This window comes from Bufo bufo, chromosome 5, assembly GCF_905171765.1.
Source record: "Bufo bufo chromosome 5, aBufBuf1.1, whole genome shotgun sequence".
NCBI classification, from domain to species: Eukaryota; Metazoa; Chordata; class Amphibia; order Anura; family Bufonidae; genus Bufo; species Bufo bufo.
This window is the reverse complement of record NC_053393.1, coordinates 278,939-283,577: the sequence shown is the minus strand read 5'-3', so window position 1 is coordinate 283,577 and position 4,639 is coordinate 278,939. Positions and strand designations below refer to the sequence as shown.

Below are 4,639 nucleotides of genomic sequence, written 5' to 3'. Positions count from 1 at the left end.
CCGCTGATCTCCTGATGGGCGGGCGGTGTTAACCCCTCAGTGGAATTGTAGCTCCTCCCCGGGAAGATGTGGGCGGCTCTGAGAAGAGCCTTTGTGCTGTGAGGACGGAGGAGGCGGCAGCATTAACCCCCGAAGCCGTAGAGAGTGCGGCCCTGGCGCTTGAGCGCGTAGACCACGTCCATGGCGGTGACGGTCTTCCTCTTGGCGTGCTCGGTGTAGGTGACGGCGTCCCGGATGACGTTCTCCAGGAAGACTTTCAGCACCCCGCGAGTCTCCTCATAGATGAGGCCGGAGATGCGCTTGACGCCTCCCCTGCGAGCTAGGCGGCGGATGGCAGGCTTGGTGATGCCCTGGATGTTATCACGGAGCACCTTCCTGTGCCGCTTGGCGCCGCCTTTCCCGAGCCCTTTCCCTCCTTTACCGCGACCAGACATCTTCTAGGTGTGAGGAGCAGAGAGCAGTGACTGCTCAGCCCAGAGCCCTCCTTTATATGGAGCATGGGCGGACCTGAAAGAGAACTGGGGGCGGGGCTGTTCCTGAACTCCAGGACCCCGCCCTCCAGCTCTGATTGGCTGAGCTCAGAAGTGCTGGTGGTTTTCATTTTCCAGCCTCCATGTTACCAGCCTGTAAATTACATCATATCCTTCGCATTAAAATAAAGTCTCTATATTATATTATCAACCTCCACATTATATTACAGCCTCCATACTACCAGCCTCCACATTATATTACAGCCTCTGCATTACATTATAGCCTCCACCTTATATTACAGCCTCCATATAATATTATCAACCTCCACATTATATTACAGCCTCCATACTATCAGCCTCTACATTCCATTATAGCCTCTGCATTATAGCCTCCACCTTATATTACAGCCTCCATATTACATCTATGTTTCTATTACAGCCTCCATATTACATGATCTTCCTCCACATTATATTACAGCCTCCATATTACCAGCCTCTACATTACATCACAGCCTCCATATTACCAGCCTGTAAATTACATCATATCCTTCGCATTAAAAAAAGTCTCTATATTATATTATCAACCTCCACATTATATTACAGCCTCCATACTACCAGCCTCCACATTCTATTACAGCCTCTGCATTATATTACAGCTTCCACATTATATTACAGCCTCCATATTACATTACAGCCTCCATATTACCAGGCTTCACATTATATCACAGCCTCTATATTACCAGGCTCCACATTACATTACAGCCTCCACCTTATATTACAGCCTCCATATTACATCTATGTTTCTATTACAGCCTCCATATTACATTATCTTCCTCCACATTATATTGCAGCCTCCATATTACCAGCCTCTACATTACATTACAGCCTCCATATTACCAGCCTCCACATTACATTATATTACAGCCTCCATACTACCAGCCTCCACATTCTATTACAGCCTCTGCATTACATTATAGCCTCCACCTTATATTACAGTCTCCATACTACCAGACTCCACATTACATCACAGCCTTAATATTACCAGCCTCTGCATTACATTACAGACTCCAAATTATATTACAGCCTCCACATTACATTACAGCCTCCACCTGATATTACAGCCTCCATATTATATTACAGCTTCCACAATATATTACAGCATCTACATTATATTACAGCCTCCATATTAATGGCCTCCACATTACATCACAACGTCCATATTATATTATCAACCTCAACAACATATTACAGCCTCTACATTTCATTATCGCCTCCACATTATATTACAGCCTAAAAATTACCAGCCTCCATGTTACATTACCAGCCTCCACATTATATTACAGCCTCCATATTACCGGCCTCTACATTACAGTCTCCATGTTACATTACCAGCCTCCACATTATATTACAGCCTCCATATTACCGGCCTCTACATAACATCACATCCTAAACATTACAGCCTCCACATTACATCACAGCCTCTACATTATATTACCAGCCTCTGCATTACATTACAGCCTTCAAGTTATATTACAGCCTCCATATTATATTATCAACCTCAACAACATATTACATACAGCCTCTACATTACATTATAGCCTCCACATTATTTTACAGCCTAAATATTACCAGCGTCCATGTTATATTACAGCCTCCATATTAACGGCCTCTACATTACATCAGGGCCTAAACATTACATTACAGCCTCCATATTACATCACAGCCTCCACATTATATGACAGCCTCTACATTACAGCCTCCACATTACATTATAGCCTCCATATTACTAGCCTCTACATTACATTAGAGCCTCCATACTACCAGCCTCCACATTACATTATATTACAGCCTCCATACTGCCAGCCTCCACGTTACATCACAGCCTTAATATTACCAGCCTCTGGATTACATTACAGCCTCCACATTATATTGCAGACTCCATATTACCGTCCTCTACATTACATCACAGCCTAAACATTATGTTACAGCCTCCATTATTCAGTCTCCAGATTACATCACAGCCTCCATATAACTAGCCTCTATATTACATTACAGCCTCCATATTACCAGCCTCCACATTATATTACCGCCTCTACATTACATCACAGCTTAAACATTGTTACAGCCTCCATATTAATTGACAGCCTCCGTATTACCAGCCTCTACATTACAGCTCCCCTACTACCAGCCTCCATTTTGTATTATCAATTTCAACATTATATTACAGCCTTCATATTTTCAGCCTCTACATTACATTATAGCCTCCATATGATATTGCAGCCTTTATATTACCAGCCTCCACATTATATTACAGACTCCATATAACCGTCATCTACATTACATCACAGCATAAACATTATGTTACAACCTCCATAATTTCAACCTCCACATTATATTACAGCCTTTATATTACCAGCCTCTGCATTACATTACAGCCTCCAAGTTATATTACAGCCTCCATATTATATTACAGCCTCCACATTATATTACAGACTCCATATTACAGTCCTCTACATTACATCACAGCCTAAACATTATGTTACAGCCTCCATATTTTAAGCATCAAGATTACATTACAGCCTCCACATTATATTACAGCCTCCATACTACCAGCCTCCACATTATATTACAGCCTTCATATTACCAGCCTCCTGCATTACAGGCTAAAAATTATATTACAGCCTCCGTATTACCGGCCTCTACATTACATCACAGCTTAAACATTATGTTACAGCCTCCATATTTTCAGCCTCCACATTACATCACAGCCTCTATATTACCAACCTGTAAATTACATTATATCCTCCGCATTATATTGAAGCCTCTATATTATCAACCTCCACATTATATTACAGCCTCCACATTCTATTACAGCCTCTGCATTACATTATAGCCTCCACCTTATATTACCACTACTTTCCTTATCCTCCCCAGTGTCCAATCATCACTCCCCTCATTAATAGCAGATCACTACTCCCCTCATCATCCTCAATACCATATGACTACTTCCCTCATCCTTAGTGCCCGATCACTACTCCCCTCATCCTCCTCTCTGGCAGATCACTGCTCCCCTTATACACTTCAGCTGAGCTCTGCTCCCGCTATGAATGGCTGCGGATCAGCGAGCTGTGCGGCTGCTCAGTGCAGGGCGGGAGGACGAGGCTCCGCTCCTACGGGCACATAACGGCTGCGGGGTCCAGAGCTCTGCTCCTATTGGCTGGGAGAGCTCAGGATCTCGTCGCTCATTTGAATTTCCAGCCTATAGTCCCCAACTGCAAATGAGCTGCTGATCTACAGGAGGAGCCGGTCATGTGACCTGTACTCGCGTCATAAGCCACGCCCCGCGCCTCTCATTGGCTTCTCCACGAGTCAGGTCTCCGTTGGAGGCTTCTAATCCACCCAATGAGCGGCGCTGGGGGCGGAGCAGCAGCCTATAAAGGCGGCAGGAGGCGGCTCCTCCGGATCACACACATCAGAGTCTTCGTTGCTGTTCTTTTGCTCTGCTGTAGAGAACGATGTCTGGACGCGGCAAACAAGGAGGCAAAGTCCGGGCTAAGGCCAAGACCCGCTCCTCCCGGGCAGGGCTCCAGTTCCCGGTCGGCCGAGTGCACAGGCTCCTCCGCAAGGGCAACTACGCCCAGAGGGTGGGCGCCGGCGCTCCCGTCTACTTGGCCGCTGTGCTCGAGTATCTCACCGCCGAGATCCTGGAGCTGGCCGGCAATGCCGCCCGCGACAACAAGAAGACCCGCATCATCCCCCGCCACCTGCAGCTGGCCGTGCGCAACGACGAGGAGCTCAACAAGCTGCTGGGCGGCGTCACCATCGCCCAGGGAGGCGTCCTGCCCAACATCCAGGCCGTGCTGCTGCCCAAGAAGACCGAGAGCACCAAGTCGGCCAAGAGCAAGTGAGCCCGGCTCTGCTGCTGCTGCTGCTGTGCCCCCCGGAACCAAAGGCTCTTCTAAGAGCCCCCCACATGCTCTGTACGACTGAGCTGGCGATGCCGCTGATCTCCGCTGTGGAGGAGGCGTCACACAGGGGCACTTACCGCTCCTGACTAGAGATGGGAAGTTTAGATCATTGGCTTCAGTTGGTGACAAGTGACCCGGAGCCGGATAGGTAATAAGTGTCCGATCAGTGGTGACCGGACTGAGGACTAGGAAGGGGGGGCT

General features: G+C 47.0%; 1 protein-coding gene across 1 annotated transcript; it reads left to right on the top strand.

Annotated features, from left to right (window-relative positions):
- The first annotated feature begins 3,985 nt into the window (after positions 1–3,985).
- Positions 3,986–4,378, top strand: LOC121001559 (histone H2A type 1-like). Its single transcript, XM_040432691.1, has one exon. It carries the CDS (start codon positions 3,986–3,988, stop codon positions 4,376–4,378), a length of 393 nt encoding a protein of 130 aa, XP_040288625.1.
- Positions 4,379–4,639: the final 261 nt, after the last annotated feature.

Excerpts from the sequence above, each read along its gene's own strand:
- LOC121001559 (XM_040432691.1), top strand. The coding sequence starts at position 3,986 with ATGTCTGGACGCGGCAAACAAGGAGGCAAAGTCCGGGCTAAGGCCAAG.